The 23,482-nt window shown below is 44.0% G+C and overlaps 1 protein-coding gene across 2 annotated transcripts; it reads right to left on the reverse strand.

Moving 5' to 3' along the window:
* Positions 1-10,020: 10,020 nt before the first annotated feature.
* txnl4a (thioredoxin-like 4A) lies at positions 10,021-22,779 on the reverse strand. Of its 2 annotated transcripts, XM_069915401.1 has the most exons (4): positions 22,738-22,779; positions 19,524-19,695; positions 14,016-14,119; positions 10,021-10,475 (listed from the first exon to the last, which is right to left on the reverse strand). In XM_069915401.1, the coding sequence occupies exons 2-4, from the start codon at positions 19,674-19,676 to the stop codon at positions 10,304-10,306; spliced, it is 429 nt and encodes a 142-aa protein (XP_069771502.1). In that variant the 5' UTR covers positions 19,677-19,695; positions 22,738-22,779; the 3' UTR covers positions 10,021-10,303. The 2 variants fall into 2 exon arrangements, with proteins under 2 accessions (XP_069771502.1, XP_069771503.1); XM_069915402.1 differs by lacking the exon at positions 19,524-19,695 and having other exon boundaries at positions 22,738-22,752.
* Positions 22,780-23,482: the final 703 nt, after the last annotated feature.

Here is a 23,482-nt window from a genome sequence, read left to right on the forward strand (position 1 = left end):
CAGAGTGAAGAGGGCCTGGCCTGGTTGGTGGGGGTCCTTGAGGATAGAGGCTGCTTTCTTACAACACCGCCTCCTGTAGATGTCCTGGATGGATTGAAATCTGGTGCCGAGTTAACAACCCCCTGGAGATTTTTCTTGTCCTGAGAATTGGCACCTCTGTTGGCAAGCAGCCAGAATGCTCTCCATGGTACATATGTTCAAGAGTCTTCGGTGACACACCGAATCTCCTCAAACGTCTCACAAAGCATTGCCGCTCGCAAGCCTTTGTGATTGTATCACCGTGAAGGTTTCAGGACAGATCCTTGGACGCATTGACCCCCAAAAATTTGAAGGTCTTGACCCTCTCCACTACTGAGCCCTCGATAAGAACTTGATCGGGTTCTCCTGACTTCTTCCTGATGTCCACAATCATCTTTTTGATTCTGCTAATATTCAGCACAAGGTTGTTGGTGTGATATCACTCAACAAGCTGATCCATTTCCCTCCTGTACACTTCCTCATTGCTGTTTTGTGATTCTCCCAACAACTGTGGAGTCATTGGCAAATTTGAAGATACCATTGTCATTGTGCCTCACTCATGGGTGTATAGTAAGTAGGACAGTGGGCTAAACATGTATCCTTGGCATGCACCTGCGTTGATAGTCAATAAGGGGGAGATGTTGTTTCCAATTCATACCGACTGTGGTCTTCCGATGAGGAAGTCAAGGATCCAGTTGCAGAGGGGGGGTGCAGTCACCCAGGGTTTGGAGCTTCTTGACCAGCACTGAGGGGATAATGATGTCGAAGGCGGACCTCTAGTCTATGAAGAGCACCCTTGTGTACGAGTTGCTGTTTTCGAGGTGATCCAGAGCTTGGTGGAGAGCCAGCAATATTCTGTCTGCTATGGAGTGGTTGTGATGCGTCAATGATGCATTTCAAAGTCAGAATGTTTACAAACTTAAAAAGGCAACATGCTGGTTCTATAGTTCCTACATGTCCTGGATGGTAGAAGTTGGAGGTATCCTTCAACACAACCTTTTACCAAATTCTTTAAGCTGTAGCTCTGTTAAATTTTCATCCACAACACATAAATGCAATGTTATTGCAAAGCCATTTTTCTCTTATAAATTATGTTACTATAGTCCATGTAAATACAGATAAAATATATCCCAGCCTATTACTTGAATTATATTCTTGGAAATAAAAGATTTACTGTGAAGGTATGAGAATGTTTCAAATTTTCTTTGATGGTCTGTCCTGGGAAGCAGCAGCCAAAGACAGCATTTTGCTTGGAAATAGTTAAATGTACAAGCTCCTTGCACTGATGTCCCATTGGGATCTTGTAATAACTAAAGGTCATGAGGTGGAACTATATCATGGTTCTGCAAGTTGATAATGTGAACATGTATTGTTCTCATATAAATCCCAAGTAATATGCTGGGTTTTTTTTAATGGAAAAATAAATCCATCCCCTTCCTTCTCGCACCATATATGCCCTTTTCCATCAATACTCCACACCACATCAGATCCCCCAAACACACCCTTTTCCTCACAACCCCAAACTCCTCAACAATCTTTCTCAGGCTAAGCTCCCTACACAATCCCCTCAACCCTTGATCCATGACGCACAACCCACTTCCATCCCTCTTCTCTCCTAGACACACAAGGCCCTTCAAGCTGCCGTGTGAAATGGGATTAACCGGGCAATTTGCCTGGTTAAGGCTCCACTCACACAGGAGGTTGAAAGGATCCAACCGGTCAGGGTCGTCATAATTCAACCGGGTCCCTGCCTACATAGGAGGCAGTCAGGGAACCCAGTAATACTCACCAAGGTCAAGTCCTTCTGCACCTTGAAACCCAGTCTTACTGACCCACACCCATTCACTCTCCCTCCCCCCCAGTGTCACTGACCCGCACCCTCTCCCCAACTCAATGACCCACACCCTCTCCCCATCTCAATGACTCACACCCTCTCCCCATCACAATGACCCACACCCTCTCCCCATCTCAATGACCCACACCCTCTCCCCATCTCAATGACCCACACCCTCTCCCCATCTCAATGACCCACACCCTCTCCCCATCTCAATGACCCACACCCTCTCCCCATCTCAATGACCCAACCCTCTCCCCATCTCAATGACCCACACCCTCTCCCCATCTCACTGACCCACACCCTCTCCCCATCTCACTGACCCACACCCTCTCCCCATCTCAATGACCCACACCCTCTCTCCATCTCAATGACCCACACCCTCTCTCCATCTCAATGACCCACACCCTCTCCCCATCTCAATGACCCACACCCTCTCCCCATCTCAATGACCCACACCCTCTCCCCATCTCAATGACCCACACCCTCTCCCCATCTCAATGACCCACACCCTCTCCCCATCTCAATGACTCACACCCTCTCCCCATCTCAATGACCCACACCCTCTCCCCATCTCAATGACCCAACCCTCTCCCCATCTCAATGACCCAACCCTCTCCCCATCTCAATGACCCAACCCTCTCCCCATCTCAATGGCCCACACCCTCTCTCCATCTCACTGACCCACACCCTCTCCCCATCTCAATGACCCACACCCTCTCCCCATCTCAATGACCCACACCCTCTCTCCATCTCAATGACCCACACCCTCTCTCCATCTCAATGACCCACACCCTCTCTCCATCTCAATGACCCACACCCTCTCTCCATCTCAATGACCCACACCCTCTCCCCATCTCACTGACCCACACCCTCTCCCCATCTCAATGACCCACACCCTCTCTCCATCTCAATGACCCACACCCTCTCTCCATCTCAATGACCCACACCCTCTCCCCATCTCACTGACCCACACCCTCTCCCCATTTCAATGACCCACACCCTCTCTCCATCTCAATGACCCACACCCTCTCCCCATCTCAATGGCCCACACCCTCTCTCCATCTCACTGACCCACACCCTCTCCCCATCTCAATGACCCACACCCTCTCCCCATCTCAATGACCCACACCCTCTCTCCATCTCAATGACCCACACCCTCTCTCCATCTCAATGACCCACACCCTCTCTCCATCTCAATGACCCACACCCTCTCTCCATCTCAATGACCCACACCCTCTCCCCATCTCACTGACCCACACCCTCTCCCCATCTCAATGACCCACACCCTCTCTCCATCTCAATGACCCACACCCTCTCTCCATCTCAATGACCCACACCCTCTCCCCATCTCACTGACCCACACCCTCTCCCCATTTCAATGACCCACACCCTCTCTCCATCTCAATGACCCACACCCTCTCTCCATCTCAATGACCCACACCCTCTCTCCATCTCAATGACCCACACCCTCTCTCCATCTCAATGACCCACACCCTCTCTCCATCTCAATGACCCACACCCTCTCCCCATCTCACTGACCCACACCCTCTCTCCATCTCAATGACCCACACCCTCTCTCCATCTCAATGACCCACACCCTCTCTCCATCTCACTGACCCACACCCTCTCCCCATCTCACTGACCCACACCCTCTCCCCATCTCAATGACCCACACCCTCTCCCTCCCCATCCTAACTACCACCCTAGCCCCGGTCTCACTGCCGACCATCCCGCCGTCCTCACTCCCCCCTGCCCTTTGCCGAAACCTCACTCGTCGCACTTTTTTTCCTCCCCTTGCCACCGCAGCCGTCTCACTCACCCAGGCCCATCTCCTCTCTAATTGACGTTCATGTACCAGCCGCCAGATCTTCCCGCTGCGCATGCGGCCTTTTCAGAGACGCCGCCGCAGGGTCTTCACGCCCTCCCGTCACGGAAACGAACGCGGATGAGCAGAGGCTCCGGGCTGAAGACACACAGGAGATTGCCGGTGCTGGGATCGGAAGCGAGTGGAAGTGTGCGGGTCGAACAGCATCCGTGGGAGAAGAGTAAGCGGCTGCATTTCGTGCGGAGCTGGGATCTCTGTCCATCACATGAAGTTACTCTCAAGGTGTTTTCCTTCTCAATGGATTTTTATGGCTTTAGTCGATTTTTATTTCTAACACGGCTCGGCTGATTTGATGGATCATTTTTGGGAGGAAAAGGCAGGTATTTAATAGTAATCAGGCCATAAGATCGCCTTTGGACCTCATCACTCTGGCATCTAACTGCAGTTCAATTACAGGTTATCTGCGGTGCCCGCGGAAGAGTGAAAATTGATTTTGAGAGAAAACTTGCATGTATTACCATAAACCAAACAAGTTTCTATGGCGATGGGTGAGGTGGGTGTGGAACATCAAGACCATGATTCGTTATCAATTTACCAGCCTCAGAGAAACAGCAAATGTGTTATCAGAAGTAAATCACAAAATTCTGTAGATACCGTGGATGAAGTAAAAGCATAGGATGCTGGAGCAGCAAAGGCAAAGATGCATCACCAAAGTTTCGGCATTGAGCCCTCCATCAAAGTATGAGAAGATGCTGGAACAAAATGGGGGGGGGGGGTGTTGGCAAAGGCAGGAGATGATGGGTGGAGAAAGGAGACAGCAGCAATGAGAGGGGGGGGGGAATGGCTGGGCTGAGTGAAAGAACTGGAAGTACAGGAAAGGGGAAAGAAAAGAATTAGCAGGTTTAAAGGAAAGCAATAATGTCCATGCCAATGTGGCTGGAGGGAGCCCATACAGAAAATAAGGGGTTGTTCCTCCAATCTGCGGGTGGTCAGGGTGGGACAGTACATATGGCCATGGACAGACACGAGTGTGACCTCGAATTGAAATGGTTACCCACTGGGAGATCGCTGTGGTTGCGATCGGAGAGGGGGTGCTGAACGAAGCGATCTCCCAATCTTTAAGATGTAAAGAATGCAGTAAATAAGTCCTCTGGATGTACAAGTGTTGCTTCAGGTGAAAAGCCTGTTTGGAGCCCCGGACCGTGATGAGAGAGGAAGTGTGGGCACAAGTGTTGTACCTCCTGCGGGCTCAGGGGAAGGTGCCGGGGGGGGGGGGGGATGAATGCACGAAGGAATTACGGAGGGAGCAGTCCCTGTGGAAGGACGAGAGGGGAGAAGGAAAAATGTGTCTGATAAGATCATGTAGTAAGTGCTGGAAATACCCACGGATAATATGTTGGATGCGGTGGCTGTTGGGGTGACAGGTGAGTGGGGGGGGATTCTATGTTTGTTGCGTTTGGGGGCAGAGGGGGCCAGGACAGATGAGTGAGAAATGGAGGAGATGCAGGGTGAGGGCTGAGTTGATAGAGGTGGAGGGGAATCCATGTTTGTGGAAGAAGACTGACATTTTAGAAGCTCTGGACTGGAAGACCTCATCTTGGGAACAGATGCGGCAGAGAAAGACATTGAAAGAAGGGAATGGAATCCTTGCAGAGGGACGGGTGTGAGGAAGTGTTGTCCAGGTAGTTGTGGGAGTTGGAGGGTTTGTAGTATGTTGTATCAGTCTTCACCATGGACAATACTGAAAATATTCCTAGCTAACAAATAAAAATCCCAAAATAGTTTACCAAGAAACGATGTTTACACATTTAAATCCAGCCTAAATAGTTATTTTCTATCATTCAGCAATTGAAATAACCCAACCACAAGATAAACAAAACACGGTAGATGCTGGAAATCTAAGATTAATGAATAACATTGAACAAAGAAGACTTTGCTTCCTGAAAACTTTTGTGTGCATTTTATGGATTTTGGGTTGCTGATCACAAAAATCACCTTAAAATCTTCTTATCACATGCCTTTGTTTTAAAAAAAAGTAAAATATGACAGCACATAACAAAAATAGGTTTTAAGTGTATATTGCCCACAAACCATATAACCATATAACCACTTACAGCACAGAACAGGCCAGTTCGGCTACTAGTCCATGCCATAGCAAATCCCCACCCTCCTAGTCCCACTGACCAGCACCCAGTCCATACCCCTCTAGTCCCCTCCTATCCATGTAACGATCCAGTCTTTCCTTAAATGTAACCAATGATCCCGCCTCGACCACGTCTGGCGGAAGCTCATTCCACATCCCCACCACCCTCTGCGTAAAGAAATTTCCCCTCATGTTCCCCTTATAATTTCCCCCTTCAATCTTAAACCATGTCCTCTAGTTTGAATCTCCCCCTTTCTTAATTGAAAAAGCCTATCCACATTTACTCTGTCTGTCCCTTTTAAAATCCTAATCACCTCTATCAAGTCCCCTCTCAATCTTCTACGTTCCAGAGAAAAAAAGCCCCAGTCTGCACAACCTTTCCTTGTAACTCAGACCCTGAAATTCTGTCAACATTCTCGTGAACCTTCTCTGCACTCTCTCTATTTTGTTTTGGTCAGTCCAAGCATACCTGGGCTTACACTCAGTGCAGGTGCAAAATAAAGATTGTCTAAGACCTGAACATGCTTGGAAAGCATTTAAAGATGTTGAGAATTTTTTTTTTTTTTGAAACTACAGATCACTAAACTACACCCAGCTGATTGTCAACATCCTGCAAGCATACATATCGATGAAGTGCAACAAATTTCCCCACTTCAAAACAATCTTCATCTTTTTAAATCCCTGGTTGTTTCCATATCTTCAAAATCTAAATATTAATAGTAGAAGTAAAAAGCTTATTTTGATATAAAGGCATTTTTGATGAAATCTTACCTTTTCTACCTATCTCATAATCATTTTTATTCCACATTTCAATTAAGTACTTCAATATTGGTGGATCTCTACCAATTAACAATTCTGAATTCCATTTATAGATAAATTCTTGCATACACTTCTCATCAATTTTAGCCAACTCTATATTTCCCCAAACTGAGGATTTATTTAAGTCAAACATTCCTCTAATAAATTTCAATTGTGCAGCTTTATAATTCTGAAAATGTGGAAGTTGTAAGCAACCTAATTCAAATTTCCAAGTTAATTTCTTCAAGGATACTCTAACCATTTTATAACAATTGAATTGAGATCTTTGAAAACTTTTTTGAGGTATTGGACAAGGAATAGACTGAAAAAGATATTGAATCCTTGGAAAAATATTCATTTTAATACAATTCACTCTATTAAAATTATAGGTAAATCATTCCACCTACTTAAGTCATCTTTAATTTTATTAAATAACAGTAGTTTAACATATAAAGTATCTAAATTTCTATCAATTTTAATACTTAAATATTTAATCAGATTTTGTGTCCATTTAAATTGAGCAATTTTTATAAAAGTATGGAGACCAGATTTAAAAATCCTTGGTTTGAAGATTTGATCTTCCAATCTGTTCTGGTGTGGTGTCTTGTTTTTCACAGCTGAATAGTTGAATATTTGTAAATAATGGTCTCCTTTCTTTTTAGTGGATAGATATAGGGGGAGGGGGAGAGAGAGGTTTGTGGGGGTTTTACTTATATATTTTCTGTATATGAATTTATTATAATCAATGTTGTTATGGTTTTTAAAATTTTAAATAAAATATTAAAAAAAAAGGAAATTCATTTTCTGCATTCAGACTTGGACTTCTTCCTTGCTGAACTTGGGGTAGTCAGTGATGAACCTGATAAAAGGTTTCACCAGGACATTGCAACCATGGAAAAGTGCTATCAGAGCAAATGGTGTCCTTGAATGCAGGCTGACATTTGCTGGACACTGACACAAGAGACATCAGATGCTGAGTACAGATGAAAATCATTTTTAGATCAGTGGAATGAACACAATGTGTCAGCATCATTGTGCAATTAAACATGCTCCCTTCACTAAAAGTTAATGTTTCTCCAACGTCCTATGTGATACAGAAAATCCCAAACTATATTTGTGTTAATCTTAGTTTATCATAATCCCAATTTTTTTTCAGAGGCAAACCTTTTGAAACAAAATTGTTGTCCAGTATAATCGCCGCATGTTTTTGAAGGGTGAAAGGAAACTAGAGCTCGGAGGAAACCCATACACAGGGAGAACACACAAACTCCTACAGATAGCAATGGATTCAAACCAGTGTCACATGTGCTTTAATAACGTTGCGCTAACCACTACACTAACCGTGCTGCCAATTCCTGCTATGTTTGTTTCAAATTTTCAGCAGTTCTTTTATTTTGCTTTTTGAAAGCAGCAACACGAATAAAGGGACTCTAAAGAAGTTCAATGATTATTGAGATCAACTTCAACGAAGGTTAGATAATGTACACATTCCCAGGTCATTTATAAAAATCACAAGGACTAGAGATCCCAGAACAGATTCGCATGGAATTTCACTTGTCGCTGTGCTCCAGGCAGAATATGTTCCATCTATTACTACGCTTTGCTTTCTACAAGTAAGCCAATTCTGAATCCACAAGGCCAAGGTTCCATGGATCTCATGCCTCATGACTTCCTGAACGAGTCTACCATGCAGGACCTTGTCAAATACCTTACTAAATCCATATGCACAAAATCTACTGCCCTACTTTCATCAATTTGTTTTGTTACTTCTGCAAAAAAATTCAATTATGCTGTGAGGCACGACCTGCTCTTCATAAAGCCATGCTAAATTTTCTTGAGCAGATTATGGTTCTGTAGATGCTTGTAAATCCTGACCCTAAGAATCCTTTCCAAGAGTTTGCATATCATTGACATAAGATTAATGATTTATAATTCCCAGGATTCTCCCTACTACCTTTACATGCCATTCTCCAACCCAATGTACCTCCCCTATAGGGAGGATGCAAAGATCTTTGCTAATGTCCTGGCTGGTCCTATTTTTAAGAAGGTCTTGCATGTCCTCTTAACTTCAACTTACTCCAGCACAAAAGCTTGTTCTATATTGACTTCACATTGTTCAAGTTCCCTTTCTCTGGTGAACATAAGCTAAGTATTTGTTTAGGACAGTGACCAAAATCAACTGTTTGAAACATCATCAAGAAGAAAGAGCAGACTAATGATCTCAGTGATCGGAAGGGGACTGGTGGGCCAGGAAGACTCCACTGCTGATGACAGAAGAATTCTCATCATAATGAAGAAAAGTCCCCAAGTGCCTGTCTGACAGATCAGAAACATCCTTCAGGAGGCAGGTGCGGATGTGTCAATGACTTTTTAGGCAGAGAAGAGGGCGCACAAAATCGGTGAACCGGTGTGGACTCGAAAGGCCTGTTTCCGCTCCGTAAATGGTTAGATGGTTATTGACAACCCAGTCACTGTTGATTATGCTCCCTCCCTCGCTGGTATGCATATAACCACTGATTATAATCAGTGCTCAAGCAGCAGCTGTAGAGAACTGATATTTTTGTGTTGATCAGAAACTTAGCAAAAGGTCATTGATCTGAAACATTAATTCAGTTTTGCTTGCCACAAAACTATCACACCCATGTACTTTCAGCATTTTACTCCCAATAACTCAACGTGTTCAGGTTACACAAGGGAATTGTGCATCTTTTTTCATCTCACTTTCATTTTTTTTTAGAAAAAAAAGACAGAATTTGACCACAAATTGTGATTTTGCAATTTGGCATTCCTAAGGGTTTAGTAATTATGGATCTGATCCCTATTATTAGATTAATTCCCCACCGCACCCCCATAAGATTCTCTCATTACAGAAAATATGTCTTGGGTTTGTTAGAACCACTACATAATCTGTATAGTCATGCAAGACTCTACTATCCATCTCTAAAATTCCCTTTGCAAAATAAATAGAGGGTATGTAGTTTTAGATAAAAAAAATCAACATTGCAAATTCTATGCTCAATATATTATCTAAAGGATTTTTTGATAACAATCCCCTGTAACATTTATAAAAACATTTGTTTTCTTCTGAATCCTATCCATAACTTTGTGGGATTACTTATTAGTATGGTAAACAACAGCTGAAAATACTAATAATAGTATATTTATATTGAGGGACTCTTTATAATCTACATCTTCAGAAAACCAGGTACCATATGGCAAAATACAAAAACATAGGTGGCTTGTAAAAGCAACTAATATACAACTTCTGTTGGGAATAGAGATGATGACATTTGCTTTTCCAATCACTTTATCAGAGCAACATTTAAACAATCCATCAGTCATGAGCCATTCTTCTTGTATAATTTTACTTGTATATCCAAAAGGCACAATCTATCATGATTGAAATCACTAACTAAAAATATAATTTATTACCATATTTAGGTCACAGAAATGTAAGGAAAGTTACGATGGCAAATAGTCAAAAGTTTCTTCAAAGGACAAGAGAAAACAGACAAACACAATTTTCCAATCGAGTAGCACAAGGCAAAAATAAAACAATGAGGTATCCAGTGCAAATGTTAAAGCAGAAATGAAATTGAAAAAATACTGATATTTTATTTACAATGGTAAAAATCCAGGATGAAGTACGTGGCAAATTGTTCAATGGTGCATGCACAAGATCTCAATATCTGTATTTTGTAGAGTAGTCTTTTGGAGAAACCACAAGACCCCGTCCCTTGCGAGCTCCTCTGTAAACTGTTTCAACAATATCAATCATCTCCTGCTTGTCTTCCATTGGCCAATTAATTTTGTTGTTGTTGCCCGTGCCCAAATCAATCATGATGTGCTTGTTTCTGAAAAGAACAAAAATTTGTCAAGGATTTTTTTTTTAAACTTTCTGCTGTTTAAGTGATAGCAAAGGAAATAGCTGCTTTAATATTTTTTTCAATTCCCCAGTTACACAAATGAGAGACAGGATCTCCGATAACCTATAAGTTGGGCACATACTACACTCATCCATATGTGAATCACAATGTATAGAGTCTGCAAATCTCAGATTAAATGAAAGTATTGTTTTTTATTTACCACTCCCTGGATCAAAGGAGAAACAACTAACCATTTAATTTACTGAAAATGCACATGTAAATGCAAGATGAGTGGTAACTTTATCTACAATAAAACACCCAAAATTCACTGGGCAAAATATGGTATACTGAAGGTAGAGTTGCAAAGGATTAAAATGTTGTAGAAGGGAGATACAAAAAAAAACTTATTTGAATATGTTTGCATGAAGTAAAAAAATTACAAGAGTATTATTTTTGAGTTGTCCAATTCTTCAGGACTGAGTTAAAGTTCAAGTCCTGAAATAACATGGCACTGAAATGAATGAACAAAGTTTATCATTAACTCTCAGAACACCTCCAAACATCTGATTCATGGATACATGTTACAAGTAGATAGTATTCCTGTTGAAGAGTAACCATTATGATGTAACAGTGCTGAACCTTGGCATGCATTTCTATGTATGAATTAGATAGAAAAATCAGTCGGCCAGTAATCATAGATTACTCCATGACTATCTATGTCCACTTTGAGAGAAACCACCAAACAGTGCCTACTAGAATCCCTGAAAAGGCTGAGGACCCTGTGATATCTGTCTCTGAGAGTGACATCAGAACATGATTCAAGAGGGTGAACAAAGCGTCAGACCGACAGCATACCTGGCAGGGTACTGAAAATCTGCACTAACCAACTAGCTGGAATGTTCACGGACATTTTCAACCTCTCATTGTGTAGAGGTTCCCACCTGATTCAAAATGGCATCAATCATCCTGGTCCCCAAGAAGAGTAGTGTGAGCTGTCTCAACAACTACAGCCAAGAGGTACTAACTTCTGCTATGATGAAATGCTTTGAGAGGCTGGCCATGGCCAGAATTAATATGTACCTAAGCAAAGATCTGGACCCACTGCAATTCACCCATCATCACAATCGCTCCACAGCAGATGCAACATTGCGAGCTCTCCACTCAGCTTTCGATCACCTCGAAAACAGCAATTCATACGGCTGCTCTTCATCGACTACAGCTTGGCTTTCATTATTCCCTCCGTGCTGGTTAAGAAACCACAAACTCGAGGCCTCTGAGAGACTCCATCAAGGACATGTACATGAGGCAGTGTCTTAAAAAAAAAGCAGCCTCTATCCCCAAGGACCTCCACCATCCAGGCCATGCCCTCTTCTCTCTGCTACCATTGGGACAAAGGTACGAGCCTAAAGATGAGCACTCAGTTAGAAGGACAGCTTCTTCCCCGCTGCCATCAGATTCCTGAATAATCAATGAACCAAAGACACTTACTATTCGTGCAGTATTATTTTAATTTTTTTTTACAGTAATGTTGTAAGATGGCTCTATAATGCTGCTACAAAACACCGAATTTCATGTCTTGTTCATGACAGTAAAATTCTGATTCTGATTAGCTGCAAAGCAGTAAAACCAGGGAACACAAACTTGTGTCAGGTCTGCCCTCCACTGGCATTAGTGCCTTAAAACAGAAACAAAATGTCAAGACAATAATGAAAAATAGTTCAGATTTGGTAAAGAAATGCCAGCAGTTCTGCATATCACAAATGATACTCAACTTTGGGATTGACATGTGACACCTTATTCCACTTCTTGCAGAAGGGGTAACTTGGACATTTTGCCCTTTATTTACAGTCTGAACACTCTGAAACAATTTATTATGTTTGCTGCTCCTCTAACGTCAATGGAAGGAGACTAACATATGAGGCAATATGATATTTTAAATTTGTTTGGAGTTGCATTTTTTGATTACAAACATTTTCACTGATTTGAATAATTTCTTTTTGAATCTTTCTGAATGCCAGCCAGTTAAGTCAGAAGTAATTGCACAGCTGATCAAAGTTTACTGCCAACTTTTTTTTTAAAGGGTAAAATTAATTCTGCCACTGTTTGATCGTATTATGGCAGAGGAGACACTGGTCATGCCATGAAAGATCCAACCAGTTTCACCCTTAAGACCCTTTTCAGGACTGCAAACATCTTACCTCAAAACCTGAACCATATTTCTTCTAAAGTAAACCAGAACACGTTATGCACTCGCAAGTTTAGGTGGCAATTGGGAGGGAAAGGTGTATATGGAACACAGAAATAAGCCCTCAGTACCCATCTAAAAAAAAATCCCATTTACAAGCACTTGGTTCATAACCTTCTATGTCTCAGTGATAAATTTCTCATCCAGAAATTTAAAAGTTAAACATTATCACATGATACAGCATCACAAATACACTTGTTTTTATGAAAAGGTTGTTCCTCCCTTACAAATATTTTCCTTTGGAAAATCCTAAATAATTTATTTGTCACCTTGAATGGCACATTGTAGCAATTTCAATCATATTAGTCAACAATAACTGGGAAGCAGCAATTTTATTATTCACCTAAAAATAATTAAGATGATATTCAAACAACTGAAAAGTCTTAAGATATATTGTTTCTTCTGCCAGTAAAACCCATAAACGTGTTAGCAAAGACACAAAGAAATTCCTTATCGTTCATACTGTTAGGCTGACGTAATCTTGAAGATCAACAAATCATATTTCTCCTGCACAGCCTTAAATTCAATGGCAAGAACATTGATTTTTCTAATTTTAGGTAACCCTTCACCCCATCTGATTGCACGGTTTCCATTTCTTCTTTACCTATTTTTTCTCCAACTTTTCTTTCCTCACCTCCTTTACTAATGGTTTCTGCCTCTACCCATTTCTCTTCAGACCTATACTCTTATCACCTCTTGGATCCTTTTTCAACTTCTTTCCCCCTTACATTTATAATTTCACCTACTCTATCTTAGTCTTGATAAAGGGTCCAGACCTGAAACGTGGACTGATCATTTCTACCCACGGATGCTACCTGATCCAGTGAGTTCTTCCAACAATTCTTTGTCTGCTTGATTCCAGCCTCTGCAGCTTTTGCACTTCTTTGTTGTTGCACTACCTGCTGTACTTGGGCATGGGTTTATCTACCTGGACAGCATACAAAACAAAGCTTCTTGCTTGCATTTTGGTGCACATGATAATAAATAATTCAAGTTAAACTTTGTATTTGATGTGCATTTTTAAAACTCCAACAGCATGGGCATAGACTAGACTCTTACACGAGTGCAAGGCTGATGGAATCAGCTAGCTTCTGAAAATTTTATAAATTGCATTTTAATCAGAAACTGGACAAGTGGAGCACCAGACATGGAGATGTTTGATGTCAACAATAAGTTACAGAACTTGCTTGGTTCAATTAATAAAATTATAAATCTCATAAAAAATGTTCTAAGAGTTGTTTCTAATTTGTATCATGCCAATCTTGAACTGTAATTTTACATACCGGAAGAAAAACATAACAGTGCATGGATCGTACAACTCGTACATCTTGTTGAAGTCTGGTACCTCGGTGATATCCACAAGATAAATAACAGCAAAATTTTTCACCTAAAAAAAGAACACTGGTTACAGATTTTATATTGTATGAAATAAATCAAGTGAATATGACAAACCATGTAAAGTAAATTGCATATTTATCAAGAACCCAAAAGACATTTCAAATCATTGGAGCTTACTAAAAAGTGATTTAATAACTTAAACACTTGGCACTATAGCCAACATATAATTGTTTTACATGATTTTTCTTACATTATGCAATACTGAAAGTCAGATTTGTAAGTGATAGTTTGAAGCTGATACTGTATTAACAAAAGCAGAGTGTAGTGAAAACACAAAAATGCTGGAGGAACTCAACAGGTCACACAGCGTCCATAGAAGGTAAAGATATATAACCAATGTTTCAGGCCTGAGCCCTTCTTCAAAGTAGTGGGTGTACAGGTGATGACATCTGAATGGAAGCCTTAATGATCAGGGCTTCAAACTAGAAAGCACCAAATGGAGCCTAGGATATTTTTCTGAAGGATTGAGGAAAAAAAAGGAGGGAGTTGTAAAATTTGATTGTCCATGACCTCAACAAGTCAATGGAAAAAAAAATCAGTCAAGTTGTTTCTAGCTGTTCATCACAAGATCAGGAAAAATAGACTGATTCATTTATATGGCATGAAGAAAGTTAATTCAAAAGAGAAATTTTCAAATTGCTCTTTTTTAAAAAGTTGTGAACAGTATTCTTTGAAAAACACTACAATTTACAATTGGGCCAACACTCAGGGCAGCAAATGCAACCAGGAGCCAGCAGACCACGCCCCAGCAAGCGAACCGGCGGTCATATGGCTAAGGCAGCATAAGGGCCAGCATTCCCCACATGGCACTGGGCCCCACTGCACAGCCAACAGCTGGGGGATTGCACAGTGGGAAGAAGGTAATGTAATGCAAGAATGTTTGCGTGTGGGAAATCTGCTATTGTTATGTGGGCAGCGACATCAGTTGATGGAATGCCAACAGTATAAAAGCCAGGCTTCAGCCCCAATAAAGCAGAGAGCTATACCTCACTACACCCATGTGTGTCCTTCTTCGAGTAGTGCGCGGCTATAATTGAAGCCCCCAATGGTTTAGACAGCATCTAAACCCAACGATGAGTGAGCTGGTAGCAGTCCACACAGTTGTCCTGAGGCTGCTGACCTTCTGGACGAATTAGCCCCACGTCTGGTTTGACCAGGCTGAGGCACAGTTTCAGATCCGGCAGATTACAGTGGAGTCCACCTGGTACTACCTCGTGCTGAGTGCCCTGGACCGGGACACAGCGAGCCTGATAGCCAATTTCATCCAGGAACCACAGGGAAGGCTCCTACACTGCCTTTAAAAAGCTGCTTATCGAGACTTTCGGGCTCTCAAGGAGAGAGAAAGGGGCGCGTTTGCTCCACATAGATGGGCTGGGGGACAGGCCCCCATCGACCCTGATGAATGATATGTTTGCCCTAATTGGGAAGCATGCACCTTGCATAATGTTTGACCAGGTAATCTTAGAGTAATTACCTGAAATCATCCAACTGCTCCTGGCAGATGCCGACTTAAGTAACCCCGTAAAGTCACAGCATGAGCAGACATCTTGTGGAACCAAAAGAGAGAGTGCTCGGCATCGGTAGGGTTCATTGCCAAACTGCAGAGGGAGCAGCAATCCCACAAGGGAGGTGAGCCTAATTACCAGTGGTGCTTCTACCACCAGTGATAGGGCTCTGGAACCTGCCGATGCCAACCACCATGCACGTAACAGGGCCAGCTGGCTGTCCAACAAGATAGCCTCCTGTACATGAGGGACCATCAATCAGGGCAGTGGTTCTTTGTGAACACAGCAGCGGAGGTCAACGTCTGCCCCCGTTGGACAGGAAACCAGAAACAAGCAAGTGGGCCCCACGTTCAGATCTGCTAACAACAGCACCATCAGGTCCTATGGCACATGCAAGGTCCAAATGAAGTTAGGAGACAGCCTCTTCTTGTGGGTGTCCACGTTGGCAGCAGTGGAACAACTGCCCCTCGGGGCAGATTTCCTGTGTGCCCACAGTCTACTGGTGGACCAGAAAGGCCGGAAACTCGTCCATTCAAGGACGTTCCAGACTCCCAGACCCCCAACTGGACTCGGTGCAGCATTCCACAGATGAGTATGCCAAGATCTTAATGGAATTCCCGACAGTGCTTACCGCCCAGTTCACCTCAGAGATGCCCAAACACGGAGTGTGACATTACATCCTGACCCAGGGCTCACCGCTCCACGCAAGAGCCAGATGACTGCCCCGGAGAAACTCAAACTAGCTAAGAAGGAGTTCAAAAAGCTGGAAGAACTGGGCCTAGTGTGGTGGTCAGGCAGTCCATGGGCTTCTCCCCTGCAACATGGTGCCCAAAGCCACTAGGAGTTGGAGACCCTGCAGCAAGGCCACTACGTCGGATGGCTACCCCATGGCGCACATGCAGCACTTTCTCTAAAGTGGACCTCTTGCAGGGATACCATTAGATCCCTGTTAACCCTGACGACATCCCCAAGACCGGCTTGTTGGAATTCTTACGCATGCTGTTCGGGCTGAAGAATGCCATGCAAACCTTCCAGATGGATGCGGTGGGCCAAGACCTGGACGGCACTTTCATCTACCTCGACAACATCCTGGTGGCGAGCAAATACCATCAAGAACACTTGGTGCACCTCCGTAACCTCTACACCTGGCTGAGTGAGTTTGGACGGACGATCAACTCAGCCAAATGCCAGTTCGGTTTGGAGACCATTATCTTCCTAGGCCAGAGGATAACCAAAGGGTCACACCACTACCCAGCAAGGTGGAAGCCATCCAGAAGTTTTCTAGGCCCAGCATGACCAAGGGTCTGCAGGAGTTTATGGGGATATTCAATTTTTATAAGATTCATCACCTCAGTGGCTAGAATCATGCGGCCCTTATTTGCCCGGATGACGGACAAAGCAAGGACATAACCTGGGACACAGAGTTGGCAGAGGCCTTCGTAAAGGTCAAGGAAGCACCAGTGGGCACTGCTCTTTTGGCACACGCAGGGCAAACGCTCCAGCAGTCCTGACAGTGGACGCCTCAGGAACAGCGATTGGTGGAGTTCTGAAGCAGATCAGAGAGAGCTGGCGGCTGCTGGCTTTCTTCAGTCGGCATCTGTGACCTTCAGAACTGAAATACAGCACTTTCAACAGAGAGCTACTGGCGCTGTACTTATCCATTCGCCACTTCTAATACTTACTTGTTCAAGGGCAGGACTTTTACGGCCTCCACCAACCACAAACCCCTGACCTTCGCCCTAGCAAAAATTTCGGACCTTTGGCCAGCTCGCCAACAGCGTCATCTGTCGTATATCTCCGAGTACACCATGGATGTGCAACACATCTTGGGCAAAGACAACTTGGTGGCAGATGCACTGTAGAAGCAGACCATCCACACGTTATCGAAGGGAGTGGATTTTTTGGCACTGGCAAGAAATTTCGGGACTCCAACTCCAGGACATCCCAGTCAGCTCAGGTATCTCCACCCTCTTGTGAGATGTGGCCACCGGACAAATCAGACCTATCGTCTCTGCGGCTTGGTGACAACAAGTTTTCGATTCCATCCATGGGCTGGCTCACCTATTCATCAGGACCACAGTCTGGCTGGTGGCCAGCAAGCATGTGTAGCATAGTCTCCAAAAGCAAGTCAGCGGGTGGGTGAAGGCGTGAACGCAGTGACAGACAGCCAACATGCAGCGGCACACCAAGATCCCACCACAGCACTTCAGGTCCACAGAGCGAAGGTTTGACCACGTCCATGTGGACATCGTGGGACCCCTACCAATATCCCAGGGCTTCCACTACTTCTTCAAAATGGACAACTGTTTCACCAGGTGACCAGAAGCAGTCCCAATGGCAGACACCTCCATGACCTCCTGAACCAGAGCCCTCATCTCCTCCTGGGAAGCATGGTTCAGCATACCATCCCATTTCACATCGGACAGAGGGGCCCAATTCACCTCCAGCCTCTGGTCTGACCTAGTGAGTCTTTGGGGCGCACAGCTACACCACACTACTGCCTATCACCCACAATCAAACAGGCTAGTGGAGCACTTCCACAGACATCTCAAATCCACACTCATGGCCAGACTACAAGGACCCAACTGGGTGGATGAGCTACCATATGCACTGTTGGGGATCCGCACTGCACCCAAGAAGGACCTCAACACCTCTTCTGCTGTACTCGTGTACAGAGATCCACTGGATGTCTCCAAGGAATTTGCACCGTCCCTGGATAACAGAGCAGCACTCCTCCGCAGGCTACAGGAACGAGTCGACAACCTAGCCCCAACTCCACCGACAAGTGAGGAACCACATACCCAAAGACAGGGAGGATTGTGAATATGTTTTCATCTGCAGGGGCCCACACCGTCCACCGCTACAGAGGCCATACGAGGGTCCATTCCGAGTCGTATAAAACAACGGCGCCTTGTTCAAATTGGACGTTGGAGTAAAGATGGAGGCCTTCACTACAGACAGGTTGAAGCCAGCACAGATGCCCTATCAAGACTTCAGTACCATGCAAGAGAGGCAAACTGTCAAAGACGACAGAGTCTCTGCCTTCGGGCAGCAAAGACAAAACCACCAGTTCTTTTGGGGGGCGGGAGGGGTCATGTAGTGGCATACTGCCGCGTTAATCAGGCCAGCACTCAGGGCAGCAAGCGCAACGAGGAGCCAGCAGACCGCACAGCAGCACTGGCCTCAGCGAGCGAACCGGTGGTCGTACAGCTAAGGCAGCATAGGGGCCAGCATCCCCAACATGGTGCTGGCATCCACTGCACAGCCAACAGCTAGGGGATAGTGCACAGGGATGAAGGCATTGAAATGCAATAAGGGGGCCCCGCGCCTGGGAAACCCGCTATTGTTATGCGGGCAGTAAAGTCAGTTGATGGACAAACAGCAGGAACGGCAGAAGTATAAAAGCCAAGCTTCAGCCCCAATAAAACAGAAAGCTATACCTCACTACACCCGTGTGTGTCTTTCTTCAAGTAGCGTGCAGCTACACATTACTAATTTTTTTCACAAGCAATTTCATAAGACAATTACAAATCAACCAGGTTAGTAGATTTTCAGCTCCAAGTCAGTCAGAGAGTGGATTTTCTTTATGAAGGATGATTAATATATCAAAGGATTTTTTTTTTAATATACACGCTCATGGCCATCATTATTGATAATGAATTTTCATGACCTTGTTTACCTACTTATTTGAATTTAAACCCCACAACTCCCATGGTGTCTCCAGATCAACAGTCCAGGCTTCTGAAAACAAGTTCAGTAACTTCTCCTGACATTGCTATCCTCAGATTACATGAGAAGGAACCCACAGTTAATGTTTTTTTCTGGTATTTTACTTTAATATTATTGATGTTAAATCTTGCCTCATTTCTCGATATTTTCAAAGCTCACCTTTTCAGCTATACTGTACAAAACCTCGTCCATCTTCATGCATGTTGGATCCCAGTCATGACCAAAACGAATGACTACAACACGATCTTCTTCCGACAAAATGGCCTGGTCGACTTGCCAACCATTGTGGAGATGCGGTAGCATATACGACATTCTGGTAGAGATGAATTAGCTTCCGATACAAAGGAAAGCTTCCAATTATTATTACAAGTAAAGGATACAATTACTCAACTGGAAGGTTCAACCTAAAATCAACTGCTTTCTGGGACTGAGAGGGGCTTTTGAAAAAAAAGCATAAAAATAGAGATGGCTTAATGTGGCATGTGTTAAAGCATTTAAAGAATGACATCACAACTGTTACAGTAGTTGAAATAATGAAAATTGCAATTGTAAAAATGAAAATACTGCAGAATATCACCTATCATTTGCTCCCATAACATTCCACCTATGTTACTCCATTTAGTTAGAATGCACCACTAGAACTTTTAATATTATTCATCCATGGAATGAAAACAGTATATTTTAACTTAAAGGAACACCAACAATTTAAGTGTCCAGCTTTAAACAGTAAAAATGTTGATCGCTTAAATTGATGGGCGTGTAGCAAGCATGTTAACCGAGTGAAAGAATGAGGCCAGCAGTTAGTGGGCTTGTTGGAGCTCGTGAGCTTTATTTTGACTAGTATGCTTCTGCTTTTAAGGCATTTGAAGCTCCTGCCCCTGCTAGCTGGAAACTATGTCTTGATGATGTAAGCGCACTACCTGCCCCAAGCTTCTACCGGAAAAGGCTGCGTGGTGCCATCTTTGATGCGGCTGCTCCAAATGGCGTGCACTTAACACACAAAGCTGGTTCGCCTGACCATCAGATATGTGCATTGCCACAGTCGTATAATAGCAGAAAGGGAATGTCCAGTGGAAGTTACATGCACTCTTTTGACATATTTATTTTCAAACATATAATGCTGAATTCACTAGTAAGTATTTGTGGCTTAGTAATATTGTTAACCACACTTTCTGTGCCTTTATTAATGATGGTCATTGGTTAGCAACTGGCTGGCCAATCTAAGTACAACTCAAACTTAGGGACAACTTTTTTGATACCCTGTTAAAACCAACTCACATGGTTAGGTCCTGTCAGGGTCAGGTCAGCAGATTCTGTTATAAAGCCATTCAAGAACCATTTCCTATTCTAGATACATGCTCCCAGTTGCAAGATTAATCTGCCCCATCATCCCACAGTATTGAACCTTGGTGAACTTACCTACAAAGAACCAACTCAGCAAGAACCAAGACAACCAAGAGGACTGATAATATTTTGATTCCTGATGCAACCCAATACCTAAAGTCAGATCCAGATTAACTTGGCTTGGACAGCCTGATGCACACAGGACATCTTTAAGAAACTAGGTGGAGTAATACTTCAGTCTGGTCTACCCATTGAACAAAAGTGACTGCAGAACCATTCAAGATCTTCAGTCACTGGGCCAAGAGAAATCAATCACAAAGAAAGACTAATCAGAAACAAGCCCTCCCTTTGTGGCCTTTTCTACATCGGAGAGACTGGGCGCAGATTGAGAGATCGCTTCGCTAAGCACCTTCGCTCCGTCCACTATAGTGACAGACCTCCAAGTAGCCTACCATTTCAGTTCTGCGTCATACTCTCATTCACACATCTGTCCATGGCATGTACTATGCTAGCCCACCAAGACCACCTGCAAATTGGAGGAATAGCACCTGATTTTTCTGTCTGAGCACTCTCCAACACATGGCATTAACATCAACTTTTCCGGTTTCTGCTAACCTGCTCTTCTCTTCCCAGTTCTCCTCCACCTACTCATTCCTCCTTTCTTTGATGACTTCTGTCCCCTTTTTCCCTCCCTCCCTCCCTCTCCATCCAAAACCTCCTGCCTTTGCGACCACCCCTCCCCTTTACTCATTTTGCTTAGATAGCTGTAAACATTTTTCTATACCTTGATGAAGGGATCAAGCCAGAAATGTCTGTTATGTATTTCTACCTTTGATAAATAAAGAACATTGTTTGACCTGCTGAGTTTTTCCAGCATTGTGTGTTTCTACAAGTTCTTCGGCCCACCAAGCTTGTGTTGACCATAAATCACACGTTACACTTACCACATATTGATATCATCTTTTATCTATCCACATTCTCATCAACTCACCAACACACTAAAGGTAATTTTAAATGACCAATGAACCCACAAACATGCATGTCTTTGGGAGGAAATTCATGCAGTCACAGGGAGAATATGCACACTCCACATAGCACAAGAGTAAGGACTGATCCTGGGTACAATCAGGATTATTGGGAAAATCAGTTGCCACTTTTATTTTAACACTAGCAAATAGGCTTTTCTTAGAGACAAGACAATGGAGCAGATTCTTCAAAAACAATAGAAATGAAAAATTAAGCACAAATGCTTAGAATTAGCAAACCCCATGCAAATCACAGAAGAGGAAGAGTCAGGGGAGGGGGTGATGGGTAAGCCGCAGTGATGCTGCAGTGGAGATGTCAGAGCCCAGGGGAGATTGCGATAGAGCTGGAGGGGGGGGGGTAAAAAGAAAGCCTGGGGGGGAGGAGGAGAGAAAGACTGTGGGGGGGGGGGAGAAGAAGGGAAAGCCTGAGGGGGGGGGGAAAAGAAGGGAAAGCCTGGGGGGGGGGGGAAAGAAGGGAAAGCCTGGGGGGGGGAAGAAGGGAAAGCCTGGGGGGGGGGAAGAAGGGAAAGCCTGGGGGGGGGGGGAAAGAAGGGAAAGCCTGGGGGGGGGGAAAAGAAGGGAAAGCCTGGGGGGGGGAAGAAGGGAAAGCCTGGGGGGGGGGGAAGAAGGGAAAGCCTGGGGGGGGAAAGAAGGGAAAGCTTGGGGGGGGGGAAGAAGGGAAAGCCTGGGGGGGTGAGAAGGGATTGCAGGGGGTGAAGAAGGGATTGCCAGGGGGGTCTTCGGGGGTGGGGGCAAGGGGAAATCTGGGGGACAGGGAGGGAAAGCCGGGTGAGGTGGGCACGCAAGGTAGAAAAGGACGGGGGGGTGAAAAAGGTGGCGAGAGGCAGGAAGCCCAAGGGCGGGGGTGGGGTGGGGTGGGGTGGGGTGGGGTGGGGTGGGGTGGGGTGGGGTGGGGTGGGGGGGGGAAGAGAGAGGGTGTGAGGGAGTCCGCCCAGGTAAGGAATTAGGTGCCTAGATCTGAGCACCAATTGCCAAAGGCTCACCTCCGCCGACCGTTCACCAGCCGCATGCGCGGAATCTGCCGCGTAACATCGCGAGATCTGACAGAGTCTGTGCGAGATTCGAGCAGCAGGGTCAACAAGAGAAAGGTGGTGATCAGGTGCTTGGACTTTCTCTCCTTTCGTTGATTACTTTCGCCCACTTCCAAAGAGTTTATTCCTGGAAAAGCAAAATAATATATATGGAGTAAATATGAGAAAACGTTAAGCACCATCTGTGATCTGTTAACTTTTCCACTTTCTGGTCATAGGCAGAGTCAACTTGAAACGTGGGCTCAGTGTTTCAACCTCGAAAGAACCTACATTTTTACTTTGAGATTCAGGCCACTTTTGCAAGGAAATTTGACTTAAAATTGGATGGTTTAGTGACTTTGCAGAGGAATTGGAGAACACTTCTTTATTTTAACGTGGGAAACATGCTGAGAAGGGCAACATTTTCAATCAGAGCTATAACCATGATTTAAGATTATTAATCAACTGTTAGGAATAGGGACCAGAGACCTGATTGGGCCAATCACATTCAAAAAGCATTGATGCAATATTGGCAATTTTCATTTTCTGACATTTTAAAAAAAATTTTATTCAATATATCAACATTCTTGCTCTCTCAAATTAGCTTTTGCCAGTTTATCTGCATGAAATTCTTGCAGACTTTTGAATGTTATATTTTTCACATACAATGTCAGCCTCTTGGTGTTCCAGCTACCACCTTCCACCCTCAGAATTGTAG

Source organism: Narcine bancroftii, chromosome 2 (assembly GCF_036971445.1).
Source record: "Narcine bancroftii isolate sNarBan1 chromosome 2, sNarBan1.hap1, whole genome shotgun sequence".
In the NCBI taxonomy this organism is placed as follows: Eukaryota; Metazoa; Chordata; class Chondrichthyes; order Torpediniformes; family Narcinidae; genus Narcine; species Narcine bancroftii.

Coding starts and splice junctions, on each gene's coding strand:
- txnl4a (XM_069915401.1), bottom strand. CDS start 19,676: ATGTCGTATATGCTACCGCATCTCCACAATGGTTGGCAAGTCGACCAG. Junction 14,120..19,523: donor TGTACAGTATAGCTGAAAAG/GTGAGCTTTGAA, acceptor TTCTTTTTTTAG/GTGAAAAATTTTGCTGTTAT. Junction 10,476..14,015: donor ACTGTTATGTTTTTCTTCCG/GTATGTAAAATT, acceptor TGTTCTTTTCAG/AAACAAGCACATCATGATTG.